The sequence below is a fragment of the Ranitomeya imitator genome, chromosome 7, assembly GCF_032444005.1.
Source record: "Ranitomeya imitator isolate aRanImi1 chromosome 7, aRanImi1.pri, whole genome shotgun sequence".
Taxonomy (NCBI): Eukaryota; Metazoa; Chordata; class Amphibia; order Anura; family Dendrobatidae; genus Ranitomeya; species Ranitomeya imitator.
This window is the reverse complement of record NC_091288.1, coordinates 36,811,266-36,834,056: the sequence shown is the minus strand read 5'-3', so window position 1 is coordinate 36,834,056 and position 22,791 is coordinate 36,811,266. Positions and strand designations below refer to the sequence as shown.

At 41.3% G+C, this 22,791-nt stretch overlaps 1 protein-coding gene across 1 annotated transcript in view; it reads left to right on the top strand.

The window, feature by feature from the left end:
- Positions 1 to 5,340: 5,340 nt before the first annotated feature.
- SLC38A11 (solute carrier family 38 member 11) overlaps positions 5,341 to 22,791 on the top strand; it is a 55,985-nt gene continuing 38,534 nt past the window's right edge. Inside the window, exons 1-4 of the mRNA XM_069735349.1 lie at positions 5,341 to 5,415; positions 14,924 to 15,058; positions 18,117 to 18,182; positions 21,180 to 21,286. Of these exons, the coding sequence (XP_069591450.1) occupies positions 5,355 to 5,415; positions 14,924 to 15,058; positions 18,117 to 18,182; positions 21,180 to 21,286 (369 nt within the window). The 5' untranslated portion in view covers positions 5,341 to 5,354. The remainder of the gene's footprint in view (positions 5,416 to 14,923; positions 15,059 to 18,116; positions 18,183 to 21,179; positions 21,287 to 22,791) is intronic.

Sequence of the window (22,791 nt, the reverse complement as noted above, 5' to 3'; positions counted from 1 at the left end):
TTCTCTGCTCCACAGATTCTCCTCTTTCCACCTGTGTGTGCTGTCTGTGTGCGCCAAACCTCTTGTGGCCAGAAAAAATCTAGTTTTATTCTCTTTTTAGTGTTACCAGGGGGCTTGAGAGCGCCCCTCTGACTCAGCAATATCACTAGTATCTCAATGCACTTTTACTTTAAGACAGCGCACAAACCATCTCTCCTAACTCAGATGAGGGCATATCTCTTAAATATTTCACTAACTTTAAAGTCACTCTGCACTCACCTTGTGCAACCAACATTTCACATTCACTCGTAGAACATTTGTTACAATTCGATCACAGCTTCATAATATAATTGGCAAAATGAATAATAATGTGGCTTTACGGTAACTGAAAGGGGCATTTTACGAGGGGTGATGCTAAAGTAATAATAATCGGTTATTTCTATTGCACACAGAAATTAAAATAAAAAGTTTTCTTCTCTCTTAGGTACCCACTAGTCCAGGAAAAAAAAATCACTTAAATAGACCACGATTCCCGGAAGCTACATTCATTTGAATATGAACTGCCGAGGAGTGAACATCAAAATGGAAAAAAAACGAGCTCAGAGCTGTCATCAAATACCTCTGCTTGAAAAAAAATGACTACCAAAGACATACACAGCGACTTGGTGGAAACATTGGGGGACTCTTCTCCTCCATATTCCACAGTTGCATGCTGGGCCAAGGAATTTAAGCTGGGAAGAACATCGACGGAAGATGAACATCGTCAAGGATGCCCATCCACGTCCCTCAATGAAGAAAACGTGAAAAAAGTTGAAGAAGTTGTATTGGCAGATCGAAGCGTGACTATAAGGCGTGTAGCTGAGGTCACAGGGATCTCATACGGCAGTATTCAAAGAATCCTTGCAAAAGAATTGCATATGAGAAAGGTTTCTGCGCGTTGGGTGCCAAAAATGTTAACCGACGAACAAAAGAAGAAACGAGTTGACATTTCAATAGCAAATCTCGAAAAGTTCCAAGCAGACAAGGAAAATTTTTTTCACGTTTTTTGACCATTCGTACAACTTATCTAAAGCTCATCGCTGGTGGTAAATATCAGGCATAACACAAGATTGTATAGTATATGGCATAGCACGCAATAGAAAAATAATGGAAATTACACAGTAACAGTGTACAATAATGTGGGTAACCTGATGGCATCTCCGGTAAGGTTAATGGTAACCATAGCATCCAATAATACATATCTCAGGCCTGGATAGTTCAGAACTAGTGATGAGGAAACGTGCTCGGATATCGTCCTATCTGAGCATGCTCGGGTGTTATTTGAGTGTCTTCGGGTTGCTCGTATATTATGTTCGATTTCCCTGCTGCTCCATGATTTGTGGCTGTTAGGCAGCGTCAACACGTGTGGGGATTGCTTGTTTGTTAGGGAATCCCCCACGTGTTGTGTCTGTCTAACAACTGCAAATCATGCAGCCGCAGGGACTCGAACATAATATACGAGCAACCCGAAGACACTCAAATAACATCCGAGCATGCTCAGATAGGACGATAACATGGTGGTGGACTCATTTTCAATCCTATGTCAAGAGAAGTTGGTGAGTAAATCAGACCTGCCACCAGCTTCACCCTCTTACTGTAATTGTAAGAATTTGTCAGATTGACACAGACACAATAAACTGTCCATGTCCGTTACTGGTGTGGGTGCAACCTCTGCATCATATATGCCGTAGTCATGACTGATCGTATTACAAGACGAAAAAAACATTCCAAACTCAGCAACATAAAATGGCAGCTTACTCTACTAAATGATCTACAAGGCAAGAATGGGGACTGAAAACCAGATCTCACCTGGCTAACAGCTACATATGAAGAGATAGCCATTCATGTGGTCCATAGACAAAGCTGGAAAATCAGTTCAGGGGGGACGAAACACCTCTAAGTGAGCTCCTAGCCTAATTGTGGGTGTAAGGAAACCTCAACATATGGCTGTTACTGAGAAAAAAATCACTAAACAAAGACTAAGACCAATACCACTATACGGTGGCCAGATAGTGATAGATACCAGTCCTACAAAACAAAAGCCAGAGTATATGTTGGTAATTAACATTTGTAAGAGGGTGAGCAGTGCTCAAGAAGGCGTCATGGCAAGTGGTTTTATGTGATGAAAAATGTTTTGTTCAGTTATGATAGTTATATATGAAAGAGTTTGTATTTTATCCTTATGGCCGGTTTGTATTGAGTTTCCTGGAGGTTTACCTCAAAGCCGTTCCCGGGGATTGGGGAGGGCTGTTCATAGCAAAACCAGTGGAAGACTATAGGGATATATTTAGTAGTTCTTTAGGGTTAAGGAACAGTTAAATGGTTTGGGAATAGCCCACATGGGAGGGGTTTACAGCAAATAAAAAGGGGAAGCACTTCCTTATGGGGAGTTCAGGAGAGTTCATAAGAGACTCAGACAGTGGCAAGGTTTAAGTTCAAGTACCAGCTGCAATCAGCCATAACAGTACAAACCTTCTAAACAGCGGGAGGGCACACCGAGATGTCTGGACGGTCTGGGGCCTATGGGCCGGAAGAGGCATTGGAATCCATGCCTCATTCTCTCCAAAGAGGAAGAGACCGGTTGGGAAGAGCAAGAAAAAATGATGGTGGGCCTCAGGAAAGCTTAGTTGCTGGACAGGGAGTTACTAGTGCCAACATGATCTGTTGAGGTAGGGACAGTTCGGGCCGACTCAACACAAGACCAAGATATGTATTGTGAAATGGGAACCATAACCAGAGGGGTGTGATGACACAGTCGGGTGACCCAGGACCAGGGGATCCTTCCCTGTCCCTAACACTAGGGGGCGGCCTAGCTCGCCCTGCTCCCCGGGGTACTTCAGATTGCGAAGATGTCAGGGCCTCCACTCTTGCCTTATCTCATGTGTAATATTAAGCCGCTAGTTTAGTAACGATTTATGACTTTGAGGGTATGTTCGTACAAAGCCCAAATTTGTCTTTTTTGCATATTACAGTATCAACATCGAGGATGAGATCAGTCTGGAAGTTCACTGAAGAAGGGACAGAAAACAAGACCATAATGTCCCTACGAAATGATTTACACTATTTTAGGATTTTTCCTCTTCATATTGATACCAACCATCACCACCCAAATACAGATGTAGCCGAGCTGAGTTTACAATTTAATGCAATGTAAAAGTCCGACTATGGGATATAACGGTGCATCATGCAAAATGACCAACTCAGCCCCGGTGCATTGACACCCCCAGCTCTGCTGTTCCTCCTCATTTTTACGTCTCGTTATTGGAGCCTCGTTGCTGGCAGCAGCAGAACATGTTTTATGACGTTAAGTAGCCACTAATGTCTTTAAGTTCCCATGTCTGTTTATTAAGTTTCATGTTATCAATCATCTGAGCCCGGTAATATTTTACTGCTGGATTCTGTGACCGTCAATCATCCTTCTTATTGGCAGTCATCCTTTTAGTCATTGCCTTTAAGGCATAGTATATAGGACGGGTCAGTCCGCTGTCATCTCTACCTCTATCCCTGCTGGATCTCACACGATGATAAACTGGAGTGAAACAGGACAAGATGCCGAAAACAGAGAAAAATAACGGGGAAATGGAAGCGTCAAAAATGAAGAACGCGCAGACGACACCAAACAGCCGGCTGGAACAGGTATGGACGATGACAATGACTACTGCTGAGATGATGACTACTACAATGAGGTTATTATATTGTTATTATATTGCTGTCACACTTTTTCCATCATTTTCTGCTGTAGGTTGATGTAGACGATGGACAGTTACTGATTGAGGAGGATGAGAAGGATACAAAGTTTTCTAGTAATGTCTTCTGGGCAGGGTTCAACTTAATCAATGCCATCCTGGGCACAGGAATGATCGGTAAGATCATCTACTACCGCATGCAGTTTATACTGATAGAATAATATGCATCCACCTGGAGATCCACTTATTCTCATTCATTGGTTTAATACAAAACATGTTTTAAGAAAAACTCCAAGTCATAGCAAGGGATTAGCAGCCATGGTACCTAAAAGGCTCCTGAACTCCAATGCAAAATTTGCCCCGGGTCTTCAAAATAGTAAATATAATTTATTATTCTGTGCCCTAAAAAGTGATGGTAGCTCCAAGAGGCCCTTTAAGAAACCTGTTTTTTGAGAAACCCAATACTTACACCCCATATATGATATATATATACATATAGGGGATATATATAAATATATATATATATATATACAGAAATATATATAAATGAATAAAAAAATATAAATATATATGTAATATCCGTTATCAAGGTCATTACAGATGCACATATAGATTTACCCTTCCTATCGAGAAGGCTAAAAGGCAGACATTTATCTTTGCGTTTTGCTGCAAAATATTTTTGGTCAAATTGCAACATTTCATTGTCCTAAATGACTATGCCAGTTTTATCATTTTTTTTATACCGCAGTTATTAAACCATTTTTTAGCATTTACAACTAACCTTGAAAAAAGAAAGACCGTAAAGGGAGTGTGATTAACCTCTTGGCATGATGTGCGACATATTTCTGATTGAATTTCTAGATAAACGTTTTTTAAAAAGTGGTCTATTCTAGACGGGCTATAAATGTTCTACAGGAGACGTGGAACACATACATTTATGTTTCACCCTTTTTTAATTGGTCACAATTTGCACAAAATTCTACATGAAGATGCAGCATTTGTGGCACTAGTCTCGCGCTCTTTTCCCACATTTGATTTGCATTAATTACTATATTTAACAAGTTGCAATTTTCAAAAATAATCTTTTGCAATTAGTGCAAACTGTTATCATTAAACATGTGAGATTTGACACTTTGGTCTCCCAGTCTAAAAATAATGGGAAGTCTATTACATGTTTAACCTTCGTCAGGCTGCATAATTTTACGTTAACAGGCTGCAGAGGTACAATTGTACCTTCATATATACCTCCACTGTGATATTTGGCCAATATATTCTGGACCAAAACTGCAGAGATGTCACGAAATTTCAGCCCTCTACGGCTTTTCGAAAAAAAAGTTATTGCAATTTTAAAAAACGGAATAGTTACAATTGTACCTACTCAGCCGGATGAAGGTTAAAAAGTTGTGCCGGTGTAATTTGTGCCAATACTTATAGTTAAGGCATGACCAAATTAGCCATTGTTGTTAAATGTTATACAAAATGTACATTAAAATAGAATATAGGGGCATGATTTGAATTAGAAAAGCAATGACGCATCCAAAATTCATCATGTGGATATTTTTCTTTGCATCTGATTGTGATTTTGAAAGTCCCATTAACCCATGCTAATCGATTTGTATGCATTGTATATTACTAGGTTTGCCATATTCTATGAAATTGGCTGGATTGCCATTGGGAATTTTACTTTTGTTTGGAGTGGCCTTTGTTACCGGTAGGTAAAAATGTAATTGATTTCTTATCTAAAATATGAATAATGGTTTTTACTCACTTAAGATGAAATTTATATTGACAGTTCTACTCTGTCTTTTTTCGTTAAAATCTCTCAGTATTTCCGAATATTTTGGTTCATTTCACAATATTTATATTAAAATTCAAGACACTCTTTTCTTAGAACTCTTCAAGGTCGCGGGTGTTTGGGGTGTTACTTTCCTACTGCTGAGGAGGAGGAATCTGAGCAGAGGTGGTGAATTCCTATAAGTTGGGAAGTCCGTTGTTGTGGCTGCTGCTTCATATCCCCTCTATATTTATGGCCAAAACTTTTTAGACTGACACAAATTTTAGTTTTCACAAATTTTGCTCCTTCAATATTTTTCGTTCTGTTACTCAGATGTTTCTATGGCTACTAAAGTACAACTATCAGCATTTCTATCTATCTATTTTTTAAAACTTTTATTAACAAATACATCAAGTTAATGCAAAGTCTCAATATTTACAGCGTTTATTCTTAACTTTCAAGATTTTTGCAATTTGCCCTGGCAGCTGGAATACAGCTTCTGGGCCAAATCCTGACCTATGGCAACCCATTGTTACCCAATCAGGGCTTGGAGCGAATCACAATTTTCTTTGTTGTTTGTTCTCCTGCTTTTTGAGATTGACCACGGGTTCTCGATGAAATTGAGATCTGGGGAATTTTCTGTCCATGGTCCCTGTTGTTCTCAAAGCCACTTAGTTATCACTTTTGCCCTGTGATGTGGTCTCCATCATTCTCAAGGGGGCTTCATAAGAGAAAATAACTTTACCCTAGTCCTCTAAAGTCAAATCCCTGTACTTCCTGACAAGTTATTTTCTCTGATGAAACTGACTCACAATTTTGCCTAAGATCTCTGCCATGGAATAAAGAATGGGATCTAAGCATCCTCCAAGAGCAACTTGTCCCAACAATCCAGGATCAATTTTGTGATGCCCAATGCTTTTCCATCATGATGGAGACCATGTCACAAGGCAAATGTGATAACTAAGTGGCTCGTAGATTATAAAAAAAAAGGAAATTTTGGGCCAATGGCCAAAAAAACTTTCCCAGATCTCAATCCCATTGGGAACCTGTGGTCAATCCTCAAAACGTGGGAGGGAAAACAAAAACACAGAAATTCTGATAAACTCCAAGAATGGGTTAGACAAAAATACATGGTCATCAGTCGGAATTTTGCCCAGAAGCTGAGACTCAGCTGCCATGGCAAATGTCGGAAGTCTGGAAAAATAAGGGTCAACATTGTAGACATTGAGACTTTTCAAAAGCTTGATGTATTGGTTAATAGAAGCTTAAAAAGGTATGAAATGCTTATAATTGTACTTCAGTAACCATAGACACATCTGACTAATGATCTAAAAGCACTGAAGCAGCAAAACTTTTGTGAAAAACAGAATTTGAGTCAGTCTCAAGACTTTTGACCATGACTGTAGTACTGCTGAGAAACTGAATACTTGCTGCTAGGCTCCCTCATAAATTATGGCTGATGGTTTGGGGGTCTCACACCTTATTTTTATTTAGCTCTCGCACAACCTATATACACAACAGTACACATGTAATGAGTAATGAACACATAAAACACACTGGGAATGCTCTGGTGAGATGCCTTCTGATTGTCATGCTGTCATTTCCTCCATTTTAGAATATATACATAGATATTGCTTGCTGCTTATCTCAGAGCTGAGTTTTGCTCTCGGGCTATCTCGCGCTATGGTGTACTGCACAAACATCTCTCAGAGAAATTATCTTGCCATAAATGAGTTAGAGGTACAGATCCCGGTCTTCTCTCCATTTGTAGACCCTCAGGGCAACAGACAGAGGAGACAAGGGGACTGGAACTACAAATGTTACTCTGCTGAAAGGGTTTTAATTAATGGCTGTTAAGTCTCAAGTTAAAGAGCAAATAAATAATGTAAAAATAGTTAATCTGCCAAAAAAATGGCAAAAAAGCCACATATGTAAAAAATTAGTAATGTGCCAAAATAGAAAACGTGACAAAAACCCAGAAGGAAAACATGGCAAATAGTGACAAAATAAAAAAGAGAAGTGTGCCAGAAGAAAACATGTCAAAAATATGGCAAATATATAAAATAGTTATGTGCCATGAAGAAAACATGGCAAAAGTGCCAAATGCAAAAAATAGCAATGTGCCAGGAAAAAAAGCATAGCAAAAAAAGGAAAAATATAAAAAAATTTAATGTGCCAGGAAGTAAACATGTCAAAAGGTGAAAGATATATATATATATATATATATATATATATATATATATATATATATAAAATCTTGTATCAGGGAGAAAACAGCAAAAAGTAACAAACATAAAAAAAAGCTAAGAAAAAAACATGGTAAAGTTATACATGTAAAAAATATTACTGTCCAAGCAAAAAAACATGGAAGTTTGTAACACATGTATAAAAATAATAATGTGCCAGGAAGAAAATGTGGTAGAATGTGACAATTATAAAAAATAGCAATCTACCAGTAAGAAAATGCGGTCACCTAGGGGATAACAACTATGGCGTCTGTTGTGAGTTCTGTTTTTGGGCTCCCTCTGGTGGTTACTGATGGTACTGGGTGACTTGTCTTTCCTGGGTTTCTGGGTTCCACCTGATCCATCAGCATATGGGAGTTTCCTATTTGACCTGGCTTTGCTGGCATTTCCTCGCCGGTTATCAATGTATCCAGTGTGTCTTGTTACCTCTGCTCCCTGCTCCTAGAACCTTCTGGTCAAGCTAAGTTTGGATTTTCCTGTTTTGGTGTTTTGCTTTATTTGGTTTTTAGTCCAGCCTGCAGATATGTGGTTCTTGCTGCTGGTTGCTCTAGTGGGCTGAAATTGCTCCTCATGTACCATGAGTTGGCACATGAGTTCAAGTAATTTCAGGATGGTTTTTTGAAGGGTTTTTCGCTGACCGCGCAGTTCACTTTTGTATCCTCTGCTATCTAGCTTTAGCGGGCCTCATTTTGCTGAAACTGTTTTCATACTGCGTATGTGCTTTCCTCTCATTTCACCGTCATTATATGTGGGGGGCTGCTATTTCTGTGGGGGATTTCTCTGGAGGCAAGAGAGGTCTGTGTTTCTACTAATAGGGGAAGTTAGATCTTCGGCTGGAGCGAGACGTCTAGGATCATCGTAGGCACGTTCCCCGGCTACTTTTATTTGTGTGTTAGGTTCAGGGTCGCGGTCAGCTCAGGTTCCATCGCCCTAGAGCTTGTTTGTATCTGTGCTTGTCCTTTGGTGATCCCCTGCCATTGGGATCATGACAGTATAACCGGCCCACAAAGTGCTAATTGTATTGGCTGAAGTAGGAGGATAAGTAGTCTGAGGAAGTTTTTTTTTTTTTTCCTTCTCTTTCCCTCAGAGTTTGCTGCCTAGCCTTATTGCAGCCTGGCTACTTCCTCCTCCTCTTAATCTTTGAATGGCTCTGATCCCAGCTGTTTATCATGGACGTCCAGAGTTTGGCTTCCAGCCTGAATAATCTTGCCACTAAGGTTCAAAATATACAGGATTTTGTTGTACATGCTCCTATGTCTGAACCTAGAATTCCTGTCCCAGAGTTTTTTTCTGGAGATAGATCTCGTTTTCTGAATTTTAGGAACAATTGCAAGTTGTTTCTTTCTCTGAAATCTCGCTCCTCTGGAGACCCTGCTCAGCAAGTCAAGATAATTATATCTTTCCTGCGGGGTGACCCTCAGGATTGGGCATTTGCATTGGCACCAGGGGACCCTGCGTTGCTTAATGCGGATGCGTTTTTTCTGGCATTGGGTTTGCTCTATGAGGAACCTAACCAAGAGATTGAGGCTGAAAAAGCTTTGTTGGCCCTCTCTCAGGGGCAAGATGAAGCAGAAATTTATTGTCAGAAATTTCGGAAGTGGTCGGTGCTTACTCAGTGGTATGAGTGCGCTCTGGATGCAAAGTTCAGAGATGGCCTTTCTGAGGCCATTAAAGATGTTATGGTGGGGTTCCCTGCGCCTGCTGGTCTGAATGAGTCTATGACTATGGCTGTTCAGATTGATCGGCGTTTACGGGAGCGCAAACCTGTGCATCATTTGGCGGTGTCGTCTGAACCGTCACCTGAGATAATGCAATGTGATAGAATTCAGTCCAGAAGTGAACGGCAAAAGTATAGGCGGAAAAAAGGGTTGTGCTTTTATTGTGGTGATTCAGCTCATGTTATATCAGCATGCTCTAAACGCACAAAAAAGGTTGATAAGTCTGTTGCCATTAGTACTTTACAGTCTAAGTTCATTCTGTCTGTGACTCTGATTTGTTCATTATCATCCATTTCCGTCGATGCCTATGTGGATTCAGGCGCTGCCCTGAGTCTTATGGATTGGTCATTTGCCAATCGCTGTGGGTTTAGTCTGGAGCCTCTGGAAGTCCCTATTCCTTTGAAGGGAATTGACTCTACACCTTTGGCTATGAATAAACCTCAGTACTGGACACAAGTGACCATGCGTATGACTCCCGTTCATCAGGAGGTGATTCGCTTCCTGGTACTGTATAATTTGCATGATGTTCTAGTACTTGGTCTGCCATGGTTACAAACTCATAATCCAGTCCTTGACTGGAAAAAAATGTCTGTGTTAAGCTGGGGTTGTCAGGGGGTTCATGATGATGCACCTCCGATTTCTATCGCTTCATCTACTCCTTCTGAGATTCCTGTGTTTTTGTCTGACTATCGGGATGTTTTTGAGGAGCCTAAGCTCAGTTCGCTTCCTCCTCACAGGGATTGCGATTGTGCTATAAATTTAATTCCAGGCAGTAAATTTCCTAAAGGTCGTTTGTTCAATCTGTCAGTGCCAGAGCATACTGCTATGCGGGATTATGTTAAGGAGTCCTTGGAAAAGGGACATATTCGTCCATCTTTGTCCCCTTTGGGAGCAGGTTTTTTTTTCGTGGCCAAAAAAGATGGTTCCTTGAGGCCTTGTATAGATTATCGTCTTTTGAATAAGATTACCGTAAAATATCAGTATCCTTTGCCATTGTTGACTGATTTGTTTGCTCGCATTAAGGGGGCTAAATGGTTCACTAAGATTGATCTTCGGGGTGCGTATAATCTTATACGAATAAAGCAAGGTGATGAGTGGAAAACCGCATTTAATACGCCTGAGGGCCATTTTGAGTATTTGGTAATGCCTTTTGGACTTTCTAATGCTCCTTCAGTCTTCCAGTCCTTTATGCACGATATTTTCCATGAATATCTGGATAAATTTATGATTGTGTATTTGGATGATATTTTGGTTTTTTCTGATGACTGGGAGTCTCATGTTCAGCAGGTCAGGAAGGTGTTTCAGGTCCTGCGGGCCAATTCCTTGTTTGTAAAAGGCTCAAAGTGTCTCTTTGGAGTCCAGAAGATTTCTTTCTTGGGGTATATTTTTCCCCTTCTACTATTGAGATGGATCCCGTCAAGGTTCAGGCTATTTGTGACTGGACGCAGCCTACATCTCTTAAGAGTCTACAGAAGTTCTTGGGCTTTGCTAATTTCTATCGTCGTTTTATAACTAATTTTTCTAGTGTTGTTAAGCCTTTGACGGATTTGACTAAGAAGGGTGCTGATGTTGCTAATTGGTCTCCTGCGGCTGTGGAGGCCTTTCAGGAACTTAAGCGCCGGTTTTCTTCTGCTCCTGTGTTGCGTCAGCCAGATGTTTCGCTCCCTTTTCAGGTTGAGGTTGATGCTTCCGAGATTGGAGCGGGGGCGGTTTTGTCACAGAGAAGCTCCGATGGCTCAGTGATGAAGCCATGCGCGTTTTTTTCTAGAAAGTTTTCGCCGGCTGAGCGGAATTATGATGTTGGTAATCGGGAACTTTTGGCCATGAAGTGGGCATTTGAGGAGTGGCGTCATTGGCTAGAGGGTGCTAGACATCGTGTGGTGGTCTTGACTGATCACAAAAATTTGATTTACCTTGAGTCTGCCAGGCGTCTGAATCCTAGACAGGCTCGTTGGTCACTGTTTTTCTCTCGTTTCAATTTTGTGGTTTCATACCTGCCAGGTTCAAAGAATGTGAAGGCGGATGCTCTTTCTAGGAGTTTTGTGCCTGACTCCCTTGGAAATTCTGAGCCCTCTGGTATCCTTAGGGATGGGGTGATTGTGTCTGCTGTCTCCCCAGACTTGCGACGTGCTTTGCAGGAGTTTCAGGCGGGTAAACCTGATCGTTGTCCGCCTGAGAGACTGTTTGTTCCGGATAATTGGACCAGTAGAGTCATCTCCGAGGTCCATTCTTCTGCGTTGGCAGGTCATCCTGGAATATTTGGTACTAGAGACTTGGTGGCCAGGTCTTTTTGGTGGCCTTCCTTGTCGAGGGATGTGCGTTCTTTTGTGCAGTCTTGTGAGGTTTGTGCTTGGGCTAAGCCTTGCTGTTCTCGGGCCAGTGGATTGTTGTCACCTTTGCCTATCCCGAAGAGGCCTTGGACGCACATTTCCATGGACTTTATTTCGGATCTCCCTGTCTCTCAAAAAATGTCCGTCATCTGGGTTGTGTGTGATCGCTTTTCTAAAATGGTTCATCTGGTACCCTTGCCTAAGTTGCCTTCCTCCTCTGAGTTGGTCCCTCTGTTTTTTCAGAATGTGGTTCGTTTGCATGGGATTCCTGAGAACATCGTTTCTGACAGGGGATCCCAGTTTGTGTCTAGATTTTGGCGGACGTTCTGTGCTAAGATGGGCATTGATTTGTCCTTTTCGTCTGCATTCCATCCTCAGACGAATGGCCAGACTGAACGAACTAATCAGACCTTGGAAACTTATTTAAGGTGTTTTGTTTCTGCTGATCAGGATGACTGGGTTACCTTTTTGCCGCTGGCCGAGTTTGCCCTTAATAATCGGGCTAGTTCTGCTACCTTGGTTTCTCCTTTCTTTTGTAATTCGGGGTTTCATCCTCGTTTTTCCTCTGGTCAGGTGGAACCTTCTGATTGTCCTGGAGTGGACATGGTGGTGGATAGGTTGCACCGGATTTGGAGTCATGTGGTGGACAATTTGAAGTTGTCCCAGGAGAAGGCTCAGCAGTTTGCTAATCGCCGTCGCCGCGTGGGTCCTCGACTTCTTGTTGGTGACTTGGTGTGGTTGTCTTCTCGTTTTGTTCCTATGAAGGTCTCTTCTCCTAAGTTCAAGCCTCGGTTCATCGGTCCCTATAGGATCTTGGAAATTCTTAACCCTGTGTCGTTTCGTTTGGATCTCCCGGCATCGTTTGCTATTCATAATGTGTTCCATCGGTCGTTGTTGCGGAAGTATGAGGTACCTGTTGTTCCTTCGCTTGAGCCTCCTGCTCCAGTGCTGGTGGAGGGAGAATTGGAGTATGTTGTGGAGAAGATCTTGGATTCTCGTGTTTCCAGACGGAAACTCCAGTATTTGGTCAAGTGGAAGGGTTATGGTCAGGAGGATAATTCTTGGGTGGTTGCCTCGGATGTTCATGCTGATGATTTGGTTCGCGCTTTTCATAGGGCTCATCCTGGTCGCCCTGGTGGTTCTCGTGAGGGTTCGGTGACCCCTCCTCAAGGGGGGGGTACTGTTGTGAGTTCTGTTTTTGGGCTCCCTCTGGTGGTTACTGATGGTACTGGGTGACTTGTCTTTCCTGGGTTTCTGGGTTCCACCTGATCCATCAGCATATGGGAGTTTCCTATTTGACCTGGCTTTGCTGGCATTTCCTCGCCGGTTATCAATGTATCCAGTGTGTCTTGTTACCTCTGCTCCCTGCTCCTAGAACCTTCTGGTCAAGCTAAGTTTGGATTTTCCTGTTTTGGTGTTTTGCTTTATTTGGTTTTTAGTCCAGCCTGCAGATATGTGGTTCTTGCTGCTGGTTGCTCTAGTGGGCTGAAATTGCTCCTCATGTACCATGAGTTGGCACATGAGTTCAAGTAATTTCAGGATGGTTTTTTGAAGGGTTTTTCGCTGACCGCGCAGTTCACTTTTGTATCCTCTGCTATCTAGCTTTAGCGGGCCTCATTTTGCTGAAACTGTTTTCATACTGCGTATGTGCTTTCCTCTCATTTCACCGTCATTATATGTGGGGGGCTGCTATTTCTGTGGGGGATTTCTCTGGAGGCAAGAGAGGTCTGTGTTTCTACTAATAGGGGAAGTTAGATCTTCGGCTGGAGCGAGACGTCTAGGATCATCGTAGGCACGTTCCCCGGCTACTTTTATTTGTGTGTTAGGTTCAGGGTCGCGGTCAGCTCAGGTTCCATCGCCCTAGAGCTTGTTTGTATCTGTGCTTGTCCTTTGGTGATCCCCTGCCATTGGGATCATGACAGGCGTCATCATGTGCAATTACCCCGCACCCAACCAAACATAGTGGGCACAGCAATAATATACCTGTATAAGAAGGGTGCCAACATCTGTGCAAATGGTTATTATATGAAAAAAGATGACAAAAGGCTGCACAAGGGGAAAAATAGTGCACAACTATATAAAGGCAATGATTTGTAAAATGTGGAAAGAATATGCCACTCCTGATGTTGTAAGAAAATGTGATTTTGTCCTGGGCATCACATCCCTTTAATACACAGTGCTGTTTCACCTATGTAACAGTGTTCAAAGTCTGAAGAAGGTCTTGTTGACCGAAACGTCGTTTTGTTTTTCTGGATTTTGGTTCTCGTTAAAATCACTTTACTTTCAGTATCTAGCGTGCCGGATTCTTTCCTTATTTGATTCATGGAGTGGTACTGTATGTTTATACAGAGTGACGTATACTCCATCTACAGATTTGTAAAATGTATTAACTAATAAATCGACACAGACAAACAATGATAAACATTTTAAAAATAGACACAAATAAAATAAGGGTGCGTATAATAGTCTGAAATAAACCCCAACAACAGGCAACAAAATAAAGGTACTCGAGCCCCCCAAGATGAACAATAGTCAATACATATAATATAACTTGCATCCTCAGTAATTCCAGCAATTTGATAAAGGCAGATAACGAGAAAGAAAGCCGAAAGTGTTTGTTGCAAGTAAACTGCAATGTATAACCTCCCAAATAGAAAGTATTAATACAGGAAGACCTAGAGGAGGAATCGGTGTCGCCATGTGTATCGCTACCGCCAAGTGTATCGCGAATTGTTTGAATTCTTGATGTTCAGCAAATTCCTAAAATTCTTCTATATAGTGATGAGCAGATTGATTTGTGTTGAATTTCTTGAGTCTCAGTTTTTGTATTGTTACGGCCACCACTGGCCCCCTACACCGATCAAGGACAAAGGATGAGGCTGTGGCAGCAGGATCGGCAGCACCAAGTAACTAGTGCTGTGACTTCTTCATTCTGAGGTTTAGTGACTGCTGCAGTCAGACCCCCGACTATTCGAAAGTGACTTCAGATGATGGGAATATTGCTTTAAAAAAAAGGACAAAAAAAGTAAGCAAAAAAGTTTTCCCTGGACCCGATGATGCAGTATTACAGTGCCAAAATGCTTGTATTTCCTGCTGCCGCACTGTACAGAATACGTATGTAACAGATTACGCTTCGCCATCTGTTTTGCAGATTATTCGATGATACTGCTGATTAGGGGAGGTGAGATGTCGGGCACTAGCACTTATCAAGCACTTGTCAGCAGGACGTTTGGATCTCCTGGATATCTGCTGGCATCACTGCTGCAGTTTTTATATCCCTTTGCTGGTATGATTATTTTTGCTGCAATCATTTGATCTAGAAAAAAAAATTTGAAGATATGAAAACCAAATCAATTTCTAATCATATTATTATAATCAAAAGCAATTTTAACTGTAAAGTGTTGCAGAATACGGTAGCGCTATGTAAATAAAATTATTATTAATTTTTATTATGATGAGATATTTTACAACAAAAATCCTGCACTTCCCTTTAACCATTTTCTTCAGTTTCATTTTTCTTCAATTCATTTCCTTTTGGGTCCCTAAAAATAACATATCAATGACATATCAGTAGAAATAGCTGAAGAAGAACTTTTTTCCTTCTTTAAAGAGGACTTGATACCGAGGCAAAGGTGGCCAGTTACGGCCATTCTTTATTCCCACTGTTCCCCACCGTACGACATTTTTAAAAAAATTTTTAAATCCACTAAACGTTTCCAGAGATTTGGGCCTTTTTAGTCAGTGCTAATTTTCATGGTCTTTACAAAGGGGGCATTGCTCAAAGGATCCTCTTGGGCGTGTCTTAGGCTGCTCTGCTAAACTACCTTATAAGCAATGCCCCTGTATAAAGACCATAAAAATGAATGCTAAACATGAGGTCCATATCTCTGGAACTGTATGGTGGTATAAAAAAATACAACGGGAATAAAATAAGAGCAAAAAATAACCCTTTTTTGACCTGGTGACAATTCCTCTATAGGGTCACTTTAGACAACACTGGTAAACTGTGCTATGTCCAGTGCAGGTATTTAGGGGTCTGTGCTCGACACAAACAGAATTCTTATGCCATGCGCTGACCCCTCAGTCTTTGCACAAGTCATAATAGTTTAGCAAATTTTGACCACATCCGTTAATGCAGTGACAGTTTAGAAAAAGGTACTCGGGGCAGGGAGAAGCCACTGAGGACCTGCCTCTTGGACTACTTTCCCTAGTCCTATAATTTACGGGCCGCTCTTAGAAGTATGTTTTCCCTGAAATGCTGCAGGATTTCATAGTCAAACATTGCTGCCTGCAAAAACAGAGGTAGTGACTGATACCGGCTGCCCATGGTGCAGGCAGCATGAATCGACTATTCACGCTCAACAATATACTCAAGCGATAGTTCACCTTTTAAATGTTGACCACAAGTAAGTGTTGTGTAAACTGCTCACATATATTGTTTATATGGAAAAATACCTTTCCTCTAGGCATAACATATCCCTTGATGAGTGGAGCAAGAGATGGCCAGCTGTTATGAAAGGTAATTCAGTACCACAATGGACATAGAGGTCAGCGCACATACAGTGGCCTGGCAATAACCCAAAAAACAAGAACGAGCTCTGAGACGTGGGAACTCTGTTGACCGCAATCCCTAATCCTCTCCAACCACACTAAAGGCAGCCGTGGATTGCGCCTAACGCTGCCTATGCAACTCGGCACGGCCTGAGAAACTAGCTAGCCTGAAGATAGAAAATAAGCCTACCTTGCCTCAGAGAAATACCCCAAAGGAAAAGGCAGCCCCCATATATAATGACTGTGAGTTAAGATGAAAAGACAAACGTAGAGATGAAATAGATTTAGCAAAGTGAGGCCCAACTTTCTGAACAGAGCGAGGATAGGAAAGGTAACTTTGCGGTCAACACAAAACCCTACAAAAACCACACAAAGGGGGCAAAAAGACCCTCCGTACCGAACTAACGGCACGGAGGTACATCCTCTGCGTCCCAGAGCTTTCAGCAAGCAGTAAAAAACAAATAGACAAGCTGGACAGAAAAAAACAGCAAACAAATAGCAAAGAGGAACTTAGCTATGCAGAGCAGCAGGCCACAGGAACGATCCAGGAGGAAACAGGTCCAATACTAGAACATTGACTGGAGGCCAGGATCAAAGCACTAGGTGGAGTTAAATAGAGAAGCACCTAACGACTTCACCACATCACCTGAGGAAGGAAACTCAGAAGCCGCAGTACCACTTTCCTCCACCAATGGAAGCTCACAGAGAGAACCAGCCGAAGTACCACTTGTGAACACAGGAGGGAGCTCTGCCACAGAATTCACAACAGCCAGCCTTGCAAAGAAATATGATTTTGCGATACTCTATCTTATAACGTTTTGGCAATTTGTATATGGCAATTCCAACCACCTCTCCACTCAAAGCTGCGTGCATCAAGACCTCATTCATTGTATATAATATACATATCTTGGAATACCCCTTTAAAGGGAACCTGTCACCTGAATTTGGCGGGACTGGTTTTGGGTCATATGGGCGGAGTTTTCGGGTGTTTGATTCACCCTTTCCTTACCCGCTGGCTGCATGCTGGCTGCAATATTGGATTGAAGTTCATTCTCTGTCCTCCATAGTACACGCCTGCACAAGGCAAGATTGCCTTGCACAGGCGTGTACTATGGAGGACAGAGAATGAACTTCAATCCAATATTGCAGCCAGCATGCAGCCAGCGGGTAAGGAAAGGGTGAATCAAACACCCGAAAACTCCGCCCATATGACCCAAAACCATTCCCGCCAAATTCAGGTGACAGAGTCCCTTTAACCAAATTCAAGCAAAGGTTAACAAGTAGTGGGAGACATATTTGTACCAGCTTCATCGTTGATGAGGAAGTGTAACGAACTCTACCATTGCTGCCTCATTCTCTAAGTTATGTACAGACAAGACATATCAATAATGGCTAATTGGGTAGCTGTAAAGATAAGAGAGTAGATCCACGGGACTCTGGACCATGGCTGGTGGATGGGAGTCCTGTGAACTGCCTCTTACCTTCTTGTATCCCTAGGGCTTCTTCTAATTAGAAAGCCTGGTGTGACATCAGACTGGGCCTAGAAATGCGATGAGGCACCATGGATTCAGGCAAGTAGGAGATGGTTTGTAGGGTCCACCTGCCAGGGACTACTGACTTGGTCGCTGGATCAGGGTCCTGAGAATCGATTTGCTGATCTCTAGTTATTTGGTGATCACCTGTGGCAAGTGATTGGCTCAAAGTTTTAATCAGTTGCAATGAAACTCTAGGAATGGTTAAAAGGATCTATGAAATTGATTTGTCTACTAATGGTGGCCTTCAATACTTTTCAGCAATGATCAGCTACAATATCATCACAGGAGACATCTTGCCAAAAATATTTCAAAGAATCCCAGGTGGTGAGTTTCCTTGAACATCTTCACAGCTGTCATGTCCTCCCTGAGATTTTATGGGTAGATGTCTATCACATGTGAAGAAACTGTTGAATATTATTTTATTTGCGGAATAGTTAAAAAAATTAACTGTGTCTGTACTCACCTATGATGTGTTAAGAGCTTATGATTTCTACTAGATTGTGGCCCGATTCTAACGCATCGGGTATTCTAGAATATGCATGTCCCCGTAGTATATGGACAATGATGATTCCAGAATTCGCGGCAGACTGTGCCCGTCGCTGATTGGTCGAGGCAACCTTTAGGACATCATCGTCGCCATGGCAACCATTATGACATCATCGTCGCTGTGCCCGTTGCTGATTGGTCGAGGCCTGGCGGCCTCGACCAATCAGAGACGCGGGATTTCCAGGACAGACAGACAGACAGAAAGACAGACAGACAGACAGAAAGACAGACAGACAGACAGAAAGACAGACAGACGGAAAAACCCTTAGACAATTATATATATAGATGTGCTTATAAAAAGAAATAACATTTGGTTGTAACTTATAATAAAGGCAGAAAAATTCTAACAAAACTTTCAGAAAAAAGAGTTAATGCAGCCAAAAGCATCCCAGAATATTTAAATATGACCAAAAGCTTCCTAGGAGATGGAGATCTTAGTTTTATACTGTCATACTGAGGTATTCTAGTCTATAAAAGAAGCTATCATATGATCGCAGGTGCAAAAAATGAAGTTTAAAAAAATATTTTTAAAATATAAATCCACCCTTAAAAAATAAAAAAACACAAGAAAATAAATATATGAAAAATGTATGTATCCCAAAATGGTATTGACAAAAACTTCAGCTAGCCTCACAAAATAACAAACCCTGACACAGCTCGATTGACAGAAAAAATTAAGGTAATAATTTATGGGTCTCAAAAAAGGGAGCATAAACCAATTTTTTTTTTTTTAAGAAGAATCATGTTTTCTGGTCATTTAACCACACTTGGACTTTTTTTCCCCATTTTTCAGAATGTTGTATGGTAAAATAAATGATGTAAAATCTACAACTCGCCCTAATATGATTATACCAACACAATAATCGCCACCTTGAGGTACAGTATCTATCAGCATTAACCTTTTGCCCTCCTACTAGAATTTGCAGTAACCAAAGTTTTCACTATAGGATTAACTTTTTTTAGGGATAAATCCTTCTACTTCTTACTTGCCTAACGCATTGATTTAAATGTAAGGATATTTACTAATCCCCCCTTTTTCTTGCAAATTGGGCTAAGGTTTTTTGGGGGCTGGATATATATGTTTGAATAACTCACTTGGAAGCTGATTTGCTCCTTAAGTGTTTTTGATTATTATTGTTATAATAATATCTTTGACTATTTTAATTGAGCATTTATAAAATGTATACATTTTTTATGGCATGTAGCTTCCATTTCCCTTTATTTGATGCTTGATCTTGTTGGAAGCGCCAATTAGGCAATTTAATAATTTTTGATGATTACAATAATATAAAAGTTCTGTCTTTTCGAAGAAGAGGAGGAAAACATGAATGCTCAAAAATGGAAAATAAAGAAAAGGTTACGATGCACCAAAATTGATGAAATATTGTGAGTCACTTCGATAAATTTGGTGCAAATAATGACAACGTCACCTCAATTAAGACTTTATTCAAAAAGTCCCCTTGTGATAAAGTCCCGTTAGTGTTTTCTCAATGTAAGGCTGGCTTCTTAAAAATGTCTTAGCTTCTCCTACCCATTAAATAGTGTAATACGGACAGCACATAGATGACATCCATGGGTTGCCCATTTTTTTTTACGAGGCCATTGACTTATATTAACAAGCAAAAAAGCACAACCAACTACTGGAATACCACACAGTTAAAATAGTTTATAAATAAAGGTAATCCATAGTCAGACTATTAGGTACAAAAAGGACCCACTAAAGTCAAATAGAACCACGCCACAGAACGAAATAGTGGAAAAATAGTCCAAATAACGTAACGAATATATATAATGCAATAAAGTATATTAAATAGTACAAAAGGTAATAAACAAAGACAGGACTCAAAAAGTGGTGAATCAAGCCACGGCACAAATGGTAGAAGACCGCCCAAATATCACAACAGTAAAAGCAAGACCATTATAAATAGCGTCAATACAAATGTAAATATCCTGCTTCCAGTAAAATACCAAGTGGCGTGTGATCAGGGCACATGCAATCTCCCGCCCTCCCCGACGCGCGTTTCGGAAGAGAAACTTCCTTCTTCAGGGGGCGTGCCGCAAAGAACACCAGGGGAAAATATATACAGCGAACTTCCGGAAGTTCCTGCGCGTGTCAGTCGGCCGAATATATTGGCAACTTTGATCCACAACATAGATCAAAATATGGTAAGTTTGAGGTATTTCTGCAGACAACTGGTCTGCATAAAAATACAGACATTTGAGCAGCACCATAGACTATAATAAGTATGTAGTTTATTACTGGAAAACCAAGACAGAATCCTAGTATGGAGAAAATGTCACGTGTGAAACTGCCCTAGCTAAAGAACCTAATTAAAATATACATAAAATATAAATTCTGTTCCTGGAAGGACTGTGTTTCACATGCTGGGCAGCAAATCGGAACCCAACAGAAAACAGGGCAGCGTCTCAAGAGCAGATCTACGTCCTAGATAGGGGGTAATGACGGCTCTACCTTTTATTAGAGAGGCAGACAGTCAACTTTAGATAGAGGCAATGTATGTAAGATGGGAGAGGAATTACCGGAAATTATAATCTTGTAGTCCAAACACTGGCAGTATTAAGGTGCAGAACAGGCAGGGCAAGATACTAAGCAGAAAAATAATGACTTCTGCTCTTCGCTATGGTGGTATAATCTGGTGTGTCTTTTCACACGTATAGTTAGTTTCTTAGCTTTTTATACCATTTTAAAGTATAAAGAAGAAAAACTGCCCATTTCAAATTATAAAACTTGTTCTGAACTTTTTTTGCATGCAGTTACTCCAGGAAGCATACTCGCTGATCGCCGCTTCGCTATCTTGAGCACTACGGTCGTTATTACTCTTCCTATTGCATTATACAGAAATATGCAACGTCTGGGAAAGGTATTGATATACATTTTTTATAGAGCTATGATTCTTGCTGAAAGTGTTTATGAGTTGTGTGTATTCAAGTTGCTTAATCATCAGAGATCATATGTCTTAGTAAAGGTTCCTCTGAAGTTCTCCGTTACCAGAATTAGTTACATCTCAACCCGGTTTAGACTAAAGATCAGAACTGACCAAAGCTGGCCACACACATATGATGGCCCATGTCGGATAGCTTGTTCAGCCCTCGGGTATGCCTTCTGACTCCTTCTTACACATGAATATTCTGAGAAAGCCGGTGCCAGATAGCTCTGACAGTGGCTTATCTCTTGAAGAACAAATGGGTCAGGCGTTAAAATTAATGCTGCTGAACTTTGACCTTCCCCGACATCAGTCGGGTCCCTATACACATTAGATTGTTGTCGATCTTGGCCATATTGGTGGTTTTGGACAACTTTTGTCTAACGTGTATGGAACCTTAAGGCTGATACTAAAACTAATGTAGGTGTCTGTATATATTAATCAATTGTCACCTTATTATGGAGTTCTGACTTAATTGAGGGTGGTCCCAGACCTTTAAAAATTAACCAGTGTGGCTACAAAGAACTTTGCTCCTTCCTAAGGACCTGGCACAAGCACACCCCACAAAAGCAGTCTATTGAATTTAATGGATAATATGCATTTCTTTATTTTGCCTGTGATGGTGCGGCAACAAAAATGGAACACTTGGTGCCAGTCCCCCAACATTTTGCAGCTATGTACTCGGGGTAAAATCCTGCAGGTAGTTTATTATTATTATTATTTATTTCTATAGCACCATTGATTCCATGGTGCTGTACATGAGAATGGGCTACATACAAGTTACAGATATCACTTACAGTAAGCAAACTAACAATGACAGACTGATACAGAGGGGCGAGGACCCTGCCCTTGCGGGCTTACATTCTACAGGATTATGGGGAAGGAGACAGTAGGTTGAGGGTTGCAGGAGCTCCGGTGTTGGTGAGGCGGTAGCTTCAGTAGTGGTGAGGAGGCAGCGGGGTCATTGCAGGCTGTAGGCTTTCCTGAAGAGGTGGGTTTTCAGGTTCCGTCTGAAGGATCCCAATGTGGTTGATAGTCGGACGTGTTGGGGCAAAGAATTCCAGAGGAATTATGTATATGAAAGAAGACAATGCCTTGTGGGGTCCTGATGAATAGGGTGGGCTTAGGAGCTGAGTCCTCGCCATACATGGCAGGTACCAACTGCAGTATACAGCTGGCAACAGCCTGTAGCTTCTACAATTGGAGCTCTCTCAGGACCATGCAGGTTAACCCCCTTAGATGTGGTGGTCAATTTCAACCACACCATCTAAGCGGTTAGATAGAGATGATCAGATGATCTTCTGTCCCTGTCATCTCTACACCCACTCTTACCTCTGAGCCAATGCTGTCTTTCTGGCTGTCTGTACCCTAGGGAAGGTCTCCAATGTCAGCTATGTCAATACTCCTATGAAGCCTAGCCTTCCTCAGGATCAAAATATTAA